Source organism: Salvelinus alpinus, chromosome 8, assembly GCF_045679555.1.
Source record: "Salvelinus alpinus chromosome 8, SLU_Salpinus.1, whole genome shotgun sequence".
NCBI classification, from domain to species: Eukaryota; Metazoa; Chordata; class Actinopteri; order Salmoniformes; family Salmonidae; genus Salvelinus; species Salvelinus alpinus.
In genome coordinates this window covers 76,253,185-76,268,732 of record NC_092093.1, presented here as the reverse complement: position 1 = coordinate 76,268,732, position 15,548 = coordinate 76,253,185, and the positions used below count along the sequence as shown (strand labels likewise).

The 15,548-nt window shown below is 43.3% G+C and overlaps 1 protein-coding gene across 4 annotated transcripts in view; it reads left to right on the top strand.

Annotated features, from left to right (window-relative positions):
• The window catches only part of ccny (cyclin Y), a 67,697-nt gene that overhangs the window by 43,831 nt on the left and 8,318 nt on the right, over positions 1-15,548 (top strand). The window contains exons 2-10 of one of the 4 annotated variants that reach the window (XM_071415124.1): positions 2,614-2,688; positions 3,554-3,574; positions 4,949-4,983; positions 5,264-5,287; positions 7,305-7,405; positions 7,553-7,588; positions 9,284-9,341; positions 9,532-9,651; positions 12,977-13,143. In XM_071415124.1, the coding sequence (XP_071271225.1) occupies positions 2,614-2,688; positions 3,554-3,574; positions 4,949-4,983; positions 5,264-5,287; positions 7,305-7,405; positions 7,553-7,588; positions 9,284-9,341; positions 9,532-9,651; positions 12,977-13,143 (637 nt within the window). The remainder of the gene's footprint in view (positions 1-2,613; positions 2,689-3,553; positions 3,575-4,948; positions 4,984-5,263; positions 5,288-7,304; positions 7,406-7,552; positions 7,589-9,283; positions 9,342-9,531; positions 9,652-12,976; positions 13,144-15,548) is intronic. The other 3 variants (XM_071415126.1, XM_071415125.1, XM_071415127.1) reach the window with 3 other exon arrangements.

The window sequence follows — 15,548 nt, the reverse complement described above, 5'->3', positions numbered from 1 at the left end:
GGGAGGCTTGCTCGGCTGGTGTTAGTACATACACAGATCAAATACACATCTTCACTGGCGCTAAAGAGGGAGGCTTGCTCGGCTGGTGTTAGTACATACACAGATCAAATACACATCTTCACTGGCGCTAAAGAGGGAGGCTTGCTCGGCTGGTGTTAGTACACAGATCAAATACACATCTGTAACTCCGATTTTAAGGTCTTTCTTTACATGTCCTAATAATTTGAAAGATGCTGTTTTTTAATCGGCGTATGCTTACTTCGATTATGACCGTACCAATTAAGATCAGCAGAGTAAGGTGTTTGCATGACTAATGCCATACTCGGCCTACTGCCATAATCAGTTTAATATCGAATTATTAGTGTGCATGTAAACATACTCATGGATTTACCTCATTGTCGGTAGCGCAAGACAACTCCCCCTTTTGTCACAACTCTAAAACAATAGAGCTGGTTAGTTTTGTGTAGCAGACCCCGGTGTGACTTCCTGTCCAGTTTCCTGAAACACAGGAAGTTAGAAGGGTAGAAGCGTGGACGTGCACCACTGTACAGGCTGAGAGGAAGAGGGCCACTCCTAAAAAAAAAACTAAATCAAAGGGTACAGAGACAACCATATTGTGTGTGTGTGTGTGTGTGTGTGCCTGTATTTAACACTAACTTTTCATTGAGTAGAGTTCTGAAATACGGATCAGACTGTTACAGTACACATTGGACTAATAAACCTTGTTTTCGTATCTCGCGTCTTCTGGCTCCTTCCCACACCGTTGATAAACTACCCCATCTTTTATTCATCACCTAGTTCTCCTCCTCCTTGGAGTGCTGCCTGCGCCGTACGTAGGTCACTGGAGTGTGTGGAGGGAGCTTGCTGTATCTCCTTTGAGCTTTAAGTGCCTCTTACACACAAAAGACTGCAGTTCAAAAGAGTTGGAGCACAATAGTAGCTGCTCCACTCAGATGACCTCGTATCGGAGTTATTTTCCCCAGCTAAACTAGGTCTCCTCATATCACTATCATGTGATCCATCAGTTCATTTGTAAAGCAATAGCTCATATCCATATCAAGTCACAACTCCCACTCTGTTAAGACCGGCATAGAGCGCCATCTGATGTATGTGTGCTCTGGTAAGACAGTAGTATTATGCCAGGGCTGAAGAAAGAAAGCAGGACATCTCAACCTACGATGACTCATATTTCTAAGGCTTTGGGTCTGTAGGCGGGCACTTGAACCCTGTCTTCCACTCCTCTTTCCCACTCTCTCCTCTCATCTATCACCTCTGTTGAGGAGCTGTTCTTCGGGCAGTGGCTCTCCTCTCCTCTCTGCTGCAGCTGGTGGTATGGCTGGGTGTAGCCCCTATCTGGCCTTTCCTGCCGGGATGACATTATGCTTGGATCCCTGTGGCTGCTGACAGGGTCAGGACCCAGGGCCTGGACTAGGGCCAGAGACAGGGGGGCTGGGTAGTGGATGTCAGGACTGACAGCGGTCCCCTGGGTGGGATCCTGGCCCAGAGCCAGAGACAGGGGGACTGGATGTCAAGCCTGAGGCAGTTAAAGTAATACAATTATCTGCTAGTGCACTAAGATAAGTTGTCTTGGTAAGACGTCAAGTCAATGCATTCTTATGGTAAGAGATATCTAGGTAACATCATTTTTTCTTTTGCAGTGTAAATAATATGTTAATTTTTATTGCCTGGCTCCATGGTAACTTCCGCAATATTCCATAATTTATGCTGATGGGCCTGTTATCAAGTTAACACCCAGTGTGTAAAAGCATCACATAAAAACAGGCAATTGATCAAATAAGACGTTTTCATTGCCGTACCAGTCTGCCTCAATCTCCGGCCAAACCACTGCTCCTCAGCGTTACGCCGCTTGGTGGTTGCTATGTTTATCTGCATGCTCTCCTGAAATGGACCTTTCAGTCAGAATGTATTTGCATCCCATTTGGCACCCTATTCTTTCATCTGGGTCCATAGGGCTCTGGTCAAAAGTGGTGCATTATATAACATTACATTTTAGTCATTTAGCAGACGCTCTTATCCAGAGCGACTTACAGTAGAGTGCATACATTTTATTACATTTTTTACATACTGAGACAAGGATATCCCTACCGGCCAAACCCTCCCTACCGGCCAAACCCTCCCTAACCCGGACGACGCTATGCCAATTGTGCGTCGCCCCACGGATCTCCCGGTTGCGGCCGGCTGCGACAGAGCCTGGGCGCGAACCCAGCCCAGCCTGGGCGTGAACCCAGAGACTCTGGTGGCGCAGCTAGCACTGCGATGCAGTGCCCTAGACCACTGCGCCACCCGGGAGATAACAAGGGAATAGGGTCCCATTTGGGACAAATCCTATAGTACTGGTATCCCCAGACAGTCAGTATTCAATACTTGTATTCAAGGCAGTCTTTCTGTACACATGATCACCCTTTTCTCATCTGTTCAACAAATGGCTATCTGTGTGTGCTACGCCTCTTTCTCATCAGCATGTGTGTTGTTCAGTCATCCAGCTCTATAAAACATCCAGCTCTCTGAATTGATATACAACCAGCAGAGTATACAGTACATTGAGCAGTATGCTCCGGAGCTGATGGCTGTTTCTGTTTCCTTCTTCATCAGATCTGAACATGGAGTACAACCCTTCAGACCATCCCAGAGCCAGCACCATATTCCTCAGCAAATCCCAGACAGATGGTGAGTGTCCCTCTCCTCTCACTCTTTCATTTTCAATCTCTCCTCTCTCTCTAGTACATTGCACTCTCTCTCTTTCTTTTTTCAATCTCTCTCTCTCTCTCTCTCTCTCTCTCTCTCTCTCTCTCTCTCTCTCTCTCTCTCTCTCTCTCTCTCTCTCTCTCTCTCTCTCCCACCGCTCTCTCCTTTACAATCTCTGTGTTTCTCCTTCTCACTCTTTCTCTTTTTAATCTCTTTTCATTCCTCTCTCGCCCTCCTTTTCCTTCCCACTCGTCCTCTTCCTCCCTCACTCTCTTCCTCCCTCTCTCTCTCTGAACACTAACTTCTCCACTACGCTGAGTCATGGATATTATCTGTGGCACTATGAAGCCTTTTCATAAAAATCCTTATTTTCTAAGCGAGTCAATTTTTACAGTGTGAGAAGACAACGTCTGCAGGAATGAATTGAAGTCACAGATGCAGATCGTGTTCAAACTATACTAGTGGTTTAATCACATGAATTTCTAATTTCTAATCTCATGCCTTGCATCATGGATGATTTAGCATACAGCTCATGTGTAGCCGACCGCGGGTTGATGTTGTAGTAAAGTATTGCTTTAAGCGCTGTAGATAATTATCCGTTTGTGAGGTGCTTTCTTTATTATGTAACAGTATGCTGTCCTAGTTAGCGATGGGTGTGTCCCAAATGGGTTCCTAGTCCTTTAACTGTACACTATGTAGGGAATGTGGTGCCGTTTGGGATGCAGGCTCATTGATGCAATATGAGAAAGATAAAAGACAGGAATCCAGCTGTATTTGTTACCTGTCCCTTTTACATTGCTAGGTAAATAGATATATTTAGAGACAGCTTCAACTTTGTCTTTTTCAGTTCCTGTCCTCAATAAGAAAGGTAAGTAGGTTTGGTATAGGCTGGTGTGATGGGTGTGTATTTGGCTTGTGTTTTGGAGTATAGCCCTGCTCTGTAGTCTCAAGCTGTGTGCTTCTGACGGAACACCGCAATATGTCTTTGCAGCAGATTTCTGTGTGTGTGTATATACAGTATATGTATTCATGTTTTGTGGATTATTGTAAGCTGTGCTCAGATGTAATCTTTACCTCCTGCATGATGCGTGTTATCTGTACAAACCTAGCCACTTCTGCTAAAACTGGTATGTACTGATGATCATGAGACACTCTCGCACACATGCACACACCCAGCCCTCTGTGCCTTTAAGAAGCACACTCAGAGTTCTTTCTCCCAGCTAGATCAATATTTGAACATGTAAAAATGTGTGAAGCCTTATGATGTAAACGCTCGCTTCCACGCTTTATTTTAGAATGTGCACAGCCATGATTCCTCACAGGGTTTAGGTGTGTGTGTGTGTGTGTGTGTGTGTGCTGATTGTGTAGCAGGGTGCCAGAGCTTCACTATGTCAGTGTTGTGTATCTCGTTCTGCCCTGCTGCTTGGCCACGCAGCGCTCCTTCTATGTCGCTACTTCACTCACACACACAAACGCGCACACACACACACACTGGATCTCCGTTACCCAATCAGAGTACTTGGAGTGAACCCATCAATCGCAGCAAGCCCCAATGAGGAATCATCAGATTACTGATAAACAGTATGAATGCCCTCTATTCACCACATGAATACAATGACATGATTGAAATAAAGGCAGATAGCGAAGTGGAGCTATAGTTATAGACATGACAATATTTGCGTGAATGAAGCATTTAGATTTGATGTAATCCCCAGAGATTGTTTTAGGGGCAAACACATGAAAGGATTAATTAAGCAATTAACTCAATTGCTTTGCTTTCTGCTTTCACACAGTTCAGAGTGCTAAACATGACGTTAATTTAAGGCCTTTGAGGAATGAAAAGCATTTGTATTACCCCACAGATGAATGGCTATGTCAGCAATTAGCAGAAGTGTAATTTGAAGGAAATGTTGAGTTGTAGCGATTCTTTGCTTGAACAGTACTTTGAGCGATATGTTTTTATTAAGTTCCCACAAAGCTGATATTGAAAAATGGCCAATCCATATAGTCACTCTTCCTTAATGTGCCTTTGACCATACTGCACTCCCAGCTCTGTATGGTGCAGGACAGCCTTGGGATTGACTGCCCCCTGTCAGTAATGGCTGTGTACTGCAAACTGCCTTGACCCCTGACCAGCGTGTGTTTCAACTCCAGGGGATGAACTCTGCTCTATCTTGTGTGCCTAATCATTGACTGTTACCATGCTGTCACTGATTTCATCTCGCTCTCTCTCAATTTGCAGTGCGAGAAAAACGGAAGAGCGTCTACATCAATCATGTGAGTATCAATCTCAGATTGGACGCCATATTGAATATAATGCTGTATTTGCATAGAGGATGATGATGCTGATGAAATGGTGTCTTCTGGCGTTTGCATGGTAATATGCTATGCCTTTTCATTGATTTAATCAGGTCATTGATGTACGCCCTACTGAATACAGAATATTTGGTTAGCAGTGTTCCTCTGTCATTTGTAAGACTGCATTATTTCTTTGAGCACATGATTGTTCCTGTGATTTTGTTTATGAAGATTTTAATCAACTTTATTATTTTGCAAGTTAACACACATTTCGGAGAACAAGGTAAAGTATTATGTATCCCTGGCATTTGTGTGTTTAGATATAGATTTAGTCTAGATCTGCCTGTTGTATCCACTCCTGTCTCTTTTGTCGTCTGAGTACAGAAGCAACGTGTATGTATGTACAGTATGTATGTACAGGTAAATGCCAAAATAAAGGAAACGCCAACATAAAGTGTCTTAACCACGAGCCAGAACAGCTTTTTTAAATGTAACCTTTATTTAACACGGCAAGTCAGTTAAGAACAAGTACATATTTACAATGACGGCCTACCGGGGAACAGCCTTGTTCAGGGGCAAAACGACTGATTTTTACCTTGTCAGCTCGGGATTCAATCCAGCAGCCTTTCAGTTACTGGCCCAACGCTCTAACCACTAGGATACCTTCCGCTCCAAAAGCAAAAAGAGAAATGTCCTCCCACCGTCAACTGCGTTTATTTTCAGCAAACTTAACATGTGTAAATATTTGTATGAACATAACAAGATTCAACAACTGAGACATCCCGGCTCTTCGCTGGCCATGGCAGAACACTGACATTCCTGTCTTGCAGGAAATCACGCACAGAACGAGCAGTGTGACTGGTGGCATTGTCATGCTGGAGGGTCATGTCAGGATGAGCCTGCAGGAAGGGTACCACATGAGGGAGGAGGATGTCTTCCCTGTAACACTAAGAATTGAGATTGCCTGCAATGACAACAAGCTCAGTCCGATGATGCTGTGACACACCGCCCCAGACCATGACGGACCCTCCACCTCCAATTCGATCCCACTCCAGAGTGCAGGCCAAAATGCCTTACAACAGGCCTACAAGCCCTCAGTCCAGCCTCTCTCAGCCTATTGCTGACAGTATTGCCCTGGCCACATCTGCAGTCCTCATGCCTCCTTGCAGCATTCCTAAGGCACGTTCACGCAGATGAGCAGGGACCCTGGGCATCTTTCTTTTGCTGTTTTTCAGAGTCAGTAGGAAGGCCTCTTTAGTGTCCTAAGTTTTCATAACTGTGACCTTAATTGCCAACCGTCTGTAAGCTGTTAGTGTCTTAACGACCGTTCCACAGGTGCATGTTCATTAATTGTTTATGGTTCATTGAACAAGCATGGGAAACAGTGTTTAAACCCTTTACAATGAAGAGCTGTGAAGTTATTTGGATTTTTACAAATTATCTTTGAAAGACAGGGTCCTGAGAAACGGACGTTTCTTATTTTGAGTTTATATTCTACAGTGTCTGGAACTCTATTGAAGGGATGTGACACCATTGTTCCACGAGAAATTCCATAATTTGGTGTTTTGTTGATGGTGGGGGAAAACGCTGTCTCAGGCGCCGCTCCAGAATCTGAGACCGCCTTGGCATTTGGCTTTCATCGTTTTCATGCTCGTCAAACCATTCAGTGACCACTCGTGCCCTGTAGATTGGGGAACTGTCATCCTATGGGGGCGTAGCCATGGTAGCCAAAATAATAGCCTGCCCAGCATTTTTATACAAGAATGATGGAATGTTAATTACTTAAACAACTCAGAAACCACACTTGTGTGGAAGCACCTGCTTTGAATATACTTTGTATCCCTCATTTACTCAAGTGTTTCCTTTACTTTGGCAGTTACCTGTATGTCTGTCTATCTGCATCACGCTGATTGTACATGACATGCTGTACTAGGTCGATGAGATTAGTAGAGTGAAAGGGTTGGTGATTGGCCGATATAAACCATCTCAATGTGCAGTAGACTGATGGATTAAAATAGAAGCTACTGTTTTTAGCTAAACCCATTCCGTCTGTATGTACAGTATGTCACTCTCATATAAAACCACAAAGCAGGGGTATTAGCTGGGCTACAGCAGTTGTTTCAAGGCTTTTTACAGGACCTGCTGTGAGTGTGCGCATGCCTGTACGTTTTGTGTGTGGATGCATGCGTTCTAGCCTGCCTGCGTCCCTGCGTGCCTGCGTGTGTGTGTCCCTGCGTGCCTGCGTGTGTGTGGACTGTGGACATGACAGTAACAGAGTGTGATGTGTGTGTGTGTTGCAGCACCACGCTGCTCCAGTCAGACGGAAGTACAGCTCCTGTTCAACCATTTTCCTAGATGACAGCACCGTCAGTCAGCCTAACCTCAAATACACCATCAAGTGGTAGGTTAATCACCAATCAGTCAATCCATCAAAATGTACTTATGATGCTAATCTTTGTCATGTGTGTTATGTTTGTAAGAATTCTGTTTGCAGTTATCATTGGGAAAGATTAAATTGCAACTTCATTGTAATGATTTGTCTTTACAGTGTAGCCATGGCGATATACTACCACATAAAGAACCGGTAAGAATGACCTGTTAGGATGGGGCTAAAAACAAACCACAGATGACTATTGTAAAATATACTATGTCTGTAAAATGTACTGTATATTGTATGTATAAGAAGTAGAAGTCGAAGAGTTATTGTCCATTAGTTTACTCGAATTAGGGGAGGGATGGTAGGGTTAGGGGGAAATAATGAAGGAAAATATATTTGGGAAGAAAAAAAAGTTTGCCGTTTACACTTAGGTTGGAGTCATTAAAAGTGGTTTTTCAACCACTCCACAAATGTTTTGTAAACAAACTATAGTTTTGACAAATTGGTTAGGACATCTACTTAGTGCATGACACAAGTCATTTTTCCAACAATTGTTGACAGACAGATTATTTCACTTATAATTCACAATTCCAGTGGGTCAGAAGTTTACACACACTAAGTTGACTGTGCCTTTTAAACAGCTTGGAAAATTCCAGAAAATGATGTCATGGCTTTAGAAGCTTCTGATAGGCTCATTGACATCATTTGAGTTAATTGGAGGTGTACCTGTGGATGTGTTTCAAGGCCTACCTTCAAACTCAGTGCCTCTTTGCTTGACATCATGGGAAAATCAAAAGAAATCAGCCAAGACCTCAGAAATTTTTTTGTAGACCTCCACAAGTCTGGTTCATCCTTGGGAGTAATTTCCAAACGCCTGAAGGTACCACGTTCATCTGTACAAACAATAGTACGCAAGTATAAACACCATGGGACCACGCAGCCATCATACCGCTCAGGAAGGAGACGCGTTCTGGTCTTCTAGAGATGAACGTACTTTGGTTTAACATTCTTAAAATAAAGTGGTGATCCTAACTGACCTAAGACAGGGCATTTTTACTAGGATTAAATGTCAGGAATTGTGAAAAAACTGAGTTTAAATGCATTTGGCTGAGGTGTATGTAAACTTCCGACTTCAACTGTAAACTAATATGTGGGGGATTGGAAATGATGCAGACAATTCCATAGATGGAGGCCACAATCTTTCGGCAATATTAAAGCTGAGCTACCCCCCCCCCCAAAAAGGAAAAGAAAGAATGATCTGTCACATTCAGCTAATAGAATCAGCCCCTCCTAGTACTATTGCAGAGCCTGTTATACTGTTGTCCTTCCTATGTGTTGAAAGAACATTTCCCCCCCCCCGTCACTGAAGGTTATTACATTCTATTTGGACATCCAGCATCAATAATGGGTGAGGGAGGGTCACACATAAAAGTCAGCCTTTGATAACACGAACAGACCCCCATAGGCCCCTGGCATGGGTCCAAAATTCCAGTCTTTAGATGTCTAGTACTTTAGGTACTATGAGTGTGTGTCCAAAATGACACCCTTTTCCCTTTATAGTGTACTATATTTGACCAAGGCCCATAGGGCTACTGTCAAAAGTAGTGCACTACGTAGGGAATAGGGCGCCATGTGGGACACCTTCTGAGTGTTCTGTGGCAAGATGGATCAATGTGCCTTTCAAACAGAGTGGAGAGGTCACTGAGGCTGTGTTCCCCTATTGGTCTACAGCCTGACTGACTTTGTAGAGGATCGAAACAGCATCCCTCTCCTCTCCTCAGTCAAAACAGTCAAAGCCACAGTGTGTTTGTGAACGAGCCTTCATACTTAGGTCTCGTGACTGGTTACTGTCATCACTTGTCATTCAGCAACTGCCCTGCGTGGCCTTTTTTGTCATTCCAGGGAGATCGATGGGAGAATGGTATTAGATATTTTTGATGAAAAGCTTCATCCACTTACGGTAAGACTTTTGTAGTTATATATAATACATTATGGATATGAGTGTGTATTAGGCTGAATTTACACAGGCAGCCCAATTATTATTTTGACACTAAATGGTCTTTAGAACAATTCAGAATTGGGTCAGAATTGGGCTGTTCCCATGTTTCATTACTGTATTATCCGTCTCTTTGCTCCTCTGTTGATTACAGAAATCAGAGATTCCTGCGGACTATGAAAAGCACGACCCGGAGCAGAAACAGATCTATCGCTTTGTCCGGACGCTGTTCAGTGCAGCACAGCTCACTGCAGAGTGTGCTATCGTCACACTAGTGAGTGACATCGTCATCACACCCTGCCACACAACACTAGGAGGGAGTGTTGCTCCCATTTAATAACATCTTAACTAAATGGCACCATATTCCCTATATAGTACACTACTTTTGACCCGGGCCCATAGGGCTATATATGGAATAGGGTGCAAGTTGAGGTACATCACTGTCACTTTGGGCCTACTTGTCCCTGTTCAGTTAAAGTACATGGGTCTTTCTAAACACTGAGGATTTACTACACTGGACAACTTGTTATAACTTATTAATAATAATCTGCATAAAATGTTAATGTCAAGATACAGTATATGGCCGGGGGATCATAGCTATATTCAATAAATTCACGAGTTGATTAAAAAGCTATGTTTAACCCTTTATCATGTTTGGTGTCTTAACGGATTTGTCCAAAATCTACCAAATGGCAACCTATTCCTTTATGAAGTTCACTGCTTTCAACCAGGGCCTTTCAGCAGTAAACCCCCAAAAAACAGAAGGTGTTATTGGGGTGAAGGGCAGCCTAGTGGTTAGAACTTTGGGCCAGTAACTGAAAGGTTGCTAGATCGAATCCCCGAGCTGACAAGGTAAAAATCTGTCGTTCAGCCCCTGAACAAGGCAGTTGTTCCTAACCAACTGTTCCTAGGCCGTCATTGTAAATAAGAATTTGTTCTTAACTGACTTGCCTATTTAAATAGAAAAACTACAAGTAAAAATTGAGATGGATGTTTCCGAGCAGAGTGGAGAGGTGTTCTGCTCTACAATGGTTTACACGGAGTACACAAACCATTAATAACGTGTCCGTGACTACGGAAAGTATTCAGACCCCTTGACTTTTTCCACATTTTGTTACGTTACGCCTTCTCCTAAAATGGATTACATTATTGTTTTTCCTCATCAATCTACACACAATGCCCCATAATGATGAAGCAAGTTCTCTCACGTCACCCCGCTCCTCCGCTCTCTCCACTGGCTTCCAGTTGAAGCTCGCATCCGCTACAAGACCATGGTGCTTGCCTACGGAGCTGTGAGGGGAACGGCACCTCCGTACCTTCAGGCTCTGATCAGGCCCTACACCCAAACAAGGGCACTGCGTTCATCCACCTCTGGCCTGCTCGCCTCCCTACCTCTGAGGAAGTACAGTTCCCGCTCAGCCCAGTCAAAACTGTTCGCTGCTCTGGCACCCCAATGGTGGAACAAACTCCCTCACGACGCCAGGTCAGCGGAGTCAATCACCACCTTCCGGAGACACCTGAAACCCCACCTCTTTAAGGAATACCTAGGATAGGATAAAGTAATCCTTCTAGCCCCCCCCCCCCTTAAAAGAGTTAGATGCACTATTGTAAAGTGGTTGTTCCACTGGACATCATAAGGTGAATGCACCAATTTGTAAGTCGCTCTGGATAAGAGCGTCTGCTAAATGACTTAAATGTAAATGTAAATGTAAGCAAAAACAGGTTTTTAGGTATTTTTGCTAGTTTATTAAAAATAAAAAACTGAAATATCACATTTACATAAGTATTCAGACCCTTCAATCAGTCTTATAGCAAAGGGTCTGAATACCTATGTATCTAAGGTATTTCTGTTTTTTTTATATGTAATAAATTTGCAAAAAAATTATAACCTGTTTTCGCATTGTCATTATGGGTATTGTGTGTAGATTGCTGAGGATTCTTATTTATTTAATCCATTTTATAATAAGGCTGTAACATAATAACATTTTGAAAAAGTCAAAGGGTCTGAATTCTTTCCAAAGGCACTGTACAGTATGTCATGGAGGTGTTCTTAATGTTTTGTGTACTCAGTGTAAACCATTGTAGAGCAGAACACCTCTCCATTCTGCTTGGAAACATCCTCCATCCACCACAATAACACCTGCTGTTTTTTTGGTTTACTGCTGAGAGGCCCTTGTTGAAAGCAGTGAACTACATAAGGAATAGGTTGCCATTTGGTATGCAGCCCGAGTCTGATGGAGCTGTGCTCTCTGGCCCTGAGATGTGTGGTCCTCCTGCTGTGTTCTGACACTCCATTGTCTGGTTATGACTTCACTGGCCTGTCATCTCTGTCACTTGGGATGATCTGGTTTCCACAAACACACACACACCGCACGCCTGGCCCACAGACTGTCCCATTGACTCTCCCATTGGCCCCACACCCTAGAGGGAAAACAGGGATGGATGCCGACAGTAATTGAATAGGGAACAGGACCAGTTTCAGCTGGAGAAAATGGGGAGGTTGTGCTGGGTGGGCGGGTGGGTGGGTGAACTGGTGTTTTACTTTACATACTGCCAGTGGTTAACAACACAATGTTTCCATGTTGGAGAGTTTCCGTCTTCACTGTGTGAAGCCATGACAGTGATGCCGCTGTGCATCACAAGGCAAACTCTCCAAAAATGTGGGGTCACATACCCTGCCACCTCCGCTGTATGTAATTCTACGCACACATTTCCAACAAGTTGTTTTGTGTGGAAGACTAGCTGTGTATCTAGGCTTAGGTGAATCTAGATGTACAGATAGAGAGCCGTGCCATCCATGGCTATGCTGAATCTGAAGCTGTAGGTGAGAAATGAATTCTGTGGACAATAGATAAACGGAGCACAGTCCTTGGAGACTGCTGGATGGAATAACTGAAGTGTGTGTTCTATTAGCAAGTCAGACACATACAGTACAGGCCTCTAGATTCACCACCCACCTACCACATAGCAAGGACTGTGTCTTAAGACAGACCAAGCACATTTCCCCAAGGAAATTACTCAATTATGATACATGGAGAGAATATAAAATAAATTGCTGTAAATTAGACTACTCCCAATATATTGTGCCTAAAGGTTCAGTGCATTTTCTTTCACTGACGTACTGAATGGAGACTGTGGCTGCGATAATGGAAAGTTTTTTTGATTGACATGTATATTTTATGAGAAAGCCCAGAGAAACTGCACTACATCAGGATTTGAAGTGGTCTGTTATTTTGGCTTTGTGGAGACGGAATGCCAGAGGAGTTTGGAATGGAACATTAATTCCAGAATCAATTCAGGCACACAGAGAAGAGGGTAATTATCTGGATCTGAAGTAATTATCTTAGATGAGGAAGAACTGTACTGTATATTGTTGTTCATACATCATCTGGGAAATGTCAATTTGTTATTTGAATTATTCACAATTCAACAAGATTCTTATTTTTGCTGCAATTATGTATTGAATTGAGTCTATTGGAGTTTCACACACCAGACCAGAGGATAGTTGACGAATGTCTTTGACGTCAGACATCTTTAAAAGGAGGACTGTCTTTGACATCTATTTCTTTATTTCTTCCATCTATCTTTTTCTCTCCCAGGTGTACCTGGAGCGCCTGTTAACTTATGCAGAGATAGACATCTGCCCAGTCAACTGGAAGCGTATCGTCCTGGGAGCCATCCTGCTGGCGTCCAAGGTGTGGGACGACCAGGCTGTGTGGAACGTAGACTACTGCCAGATCCTCAAAGACATCACCGTGGAGGACATGTGAGTCTGGGACAGTTTAACCCCAGTCCATGAAGCCCACTAACCCAGATCAACCAGCAGCCAGCTAGTCCATCTGACAGTTTTCAGCAGAGGTTAAATCTGCTCTGTCTCCTTTTTACAACAGACTTTCAATTAGCCTTATGCAAATAGACAGGGTATAGACCGTCTATTGTAGGATACATGCATGCATAATAACAGTATACATTATCTCATGTAGGGATAGGCATGAGTAATCGAGTACTCGAACGGACGTCAAAGCTCGGTCTCTAACCAGAGATAGTTTTACACTATTTGGTGGAATGCTCGTTCATTTGCCTTGACTCTAGTTTTCCAGTTGTGCATGTGCATTTGCACAACTAAAAAGAAACCAAGACAGGCATCACACTGTCCTTCTCCCTAAATTCCCTTTCCACTCCGTGTCTCATTCACCAAGTTGCGTTCCACCCGCTCCCTACACAGGTGTGCCTGAGTGAGCACACAAGCTCCCGTTAGGCCTACAGAAATAAATGTGTACAACAACACATCTAACTGATGGGACACACAAGCTCCCGTTAGACCTACAGAAATAAACGTGTACAACAACACATCTAACTGATGGGATACACAAGCTCCCGTTAGACCTACAGAAATAAATGTGTACAACAACACATCTAACTGATGGGACACACAAGCTCCCGTTAGACCTACAGAAATAAACGTGTACAACAACACATCTAACTGATGGGATACACAAGCTCCCGTTAGACCTACAGAAATAAATGTGTACAACAACACATCTAACTGATGGGACACACAAGCTCCCGTTAGACCTACAGAAATAAATGTGTACAACAACACATCTAACTGATGGGACACACAAGCTCCCGTTAGACCTACAGAAATAAATGTGTACAACAACACATCTAACTGATGGGACACACAAGCTCCCGTTAGACCTACAGAAATAAATGTGTACAACAACACATCTAACTGATGGGACACACAAGCTCCCGTTAGACCTACAGAAATAAACGTGTACAACAACACATCTAACTGATGGGACACACAAGCTCCCGTTAGACCTACAGAAATAAATGTGTACAACAACACATCTAACTGATGGGACACACAAGCTCCCGTTAGACCTACAGAAATAAATGTGTACAACAACACATCTAACTGATGGGACACACAAGCTCCCGTTAGACCTACAGAAATAAATGTGTACAACAACACATCTAACTGATGGGACACACAAGCTCCCGTTAGACCTACAGAAATAAACGTGTACAACAACACATCTAACTGATGGGACACACAAGCTCCCGTTAGACCTACAGAAATAAATGTGTACAACAACACATCTAACTGATGGGACACACAAGCTCCCGTTAGGCCTACAGAAATAAATGTGTACAACAACACATCTAACTGATGGGACACACAAGCTCCCGTTAGACCTACAGAAATAAACGTGTACAACAACACATCTAACTGATGGGACACACAAGCTCCCGTTAGACCTACAGAAATAAATGTGTACAACAACACATCTAACTGATGGGATACACAAGCTCCCGTTAGACCTACAGAAATAAACGTGTACAACAACACATCTAACTGATGGGATACACAAGCTCCCGTTAGGCCTACAGAAATAAATGTGTACAACAACACATCTAACTGATGGGACACACAAGCTCCCGTTAGACCTACAGAAATAAATGTGTACAACAACACATCTAACTGATGGGACACACAAGCTCCCGTTAGACCTACAGAAATAAATGTGTACAACAACACATCTAACTGATGGGACACACAAGCTCCCGTTAGGCCTACAGAAATAAATGTGTACAACAACACATCTAACTGATGGGACACACAAGCTCCCGTTAGACCTACAGAAATAAACGTGTACAACAACACATCTAACTGATGGGATACACAAGCTCCCGTTAGGCCTACAGAAATAAACGTGTACAACAACACATCTAACTGATGGGACACACAAGCTCCCGTTAGGCCTACAGAAATAAATGTGTACAACAACACATCTAACTGATGGGACACACAAGCTCCCGTTAGACCTACAGAAATAAACGTGTACAACAACACATCTAACTGATGGGACACACAAGCTCCCGTTAGGCCTACAGAAATAAACGTGTACAACAACACATCTAACTGATGGGATACACAAGCTCCCGTTAGGCCTACAGAAATAAATGTGTACAACAACACATCTAACTGATGGGACACACAAGCTCCCGTTAGGCCTACAGAAATAAATGTGTACAACAACACATCTAACTGATGGGACACACAAGCTCCCGTTAGACCTACAGAAATAAATGTGTACAACAACACATCTAACTGATGGGATACACAAGCTCCCGTTAGACCTACAGAAATAAATGTGTACA